This window comes from Cynoglossus semilaevis, chromosome W (assembly GCF_000523025.1).
Source record: "Cynoglossus semilaevis isolate Cse_v1.0 chromosome W, Cse_v1.0, whole genome shotgun sequence".
Lineage (NCBI taxonomy): Eukaryota > Metazoa > Chordata > Actinopteri > Pleuronectiformes > Cynoglossidae > Cynoglossus > Cynoglossus semilaevis.
The window spans coordinates 5726218-5726746 of NC_024327.1; the positions used below are offsets into that span (position 1 = coordinate 5726218).

At 43.3% G+C, this 529-nt stretch overlaps 1 protein-coding gene across 1 annotated transcript in view; it reads right to left on the bottom strand.

Moving 5' to 3' along the window:
- LOC103397033 (citron Rho-interacting kinase-like) overlaps positions 1-529 on the bottom strand; it is a 44596-nt gene that overhangs the window by 32596 nt on the left and 11471 nt on the right. Inside the window, exons 7-8 of the mRNA XM_025052929.1 lie at positions 482-528; positions 197-371 (exon numbers count right to left, since the gene is read on the bottom strand). Of these exons, the coding sequence (XP_024908697.1) occupies positions 197-371; positions 482-528 (222 nt within the window). The remainder of the gene's footprint in view (positions 1-196; positions 372-481; position 529) is intronic.

Below are 529 nucleotides of genomic sequence, written 5' to 3' on the forward strand. Positions count from 1 at the left end.
TTCTTTACAACGCCCACAATAGGGTTAAACGCCACCTGCTGTAAAACGAATGAAATGATTAGTTCAAGATTCGTTCACGACTCGTTCATTTTACTATTCGAGAGTCAAAAATTCGAATCAGTAAAAAGAGTCGATCTTCCCATCACTATAGTCATTCCTTCTCCTTCCTGCTCCGCTCACTCCCATCTCTCCTCACCTCTCTGAGCCTGATTTCCTGCTCCAGCACTCGGCTCTTATTGCTTTGCTCCTGCTGACTAATTTTCTCCAGATGCTCCTCCAGCTTGGCATTTTGAGCCTCCAGTTTTCCAGCCTGAGACTCCAGGTAGAACTTTTGCTGTCGTAGCTCAGAGATCATCTCCTCTTGGGCTTTCCTTAAACATTAGTCACAGACCAGGAGGTGATGCCACAACACTGTTATTATCATTACATTATTTCGATGTTATTTTTTTTAGTACTTAGTGTTTTGTTTGCTAGTACTTACATGTTCTTCTGCGTGTAGATGCTGCTGTTAGCTGCTAGCTTGTTGGCC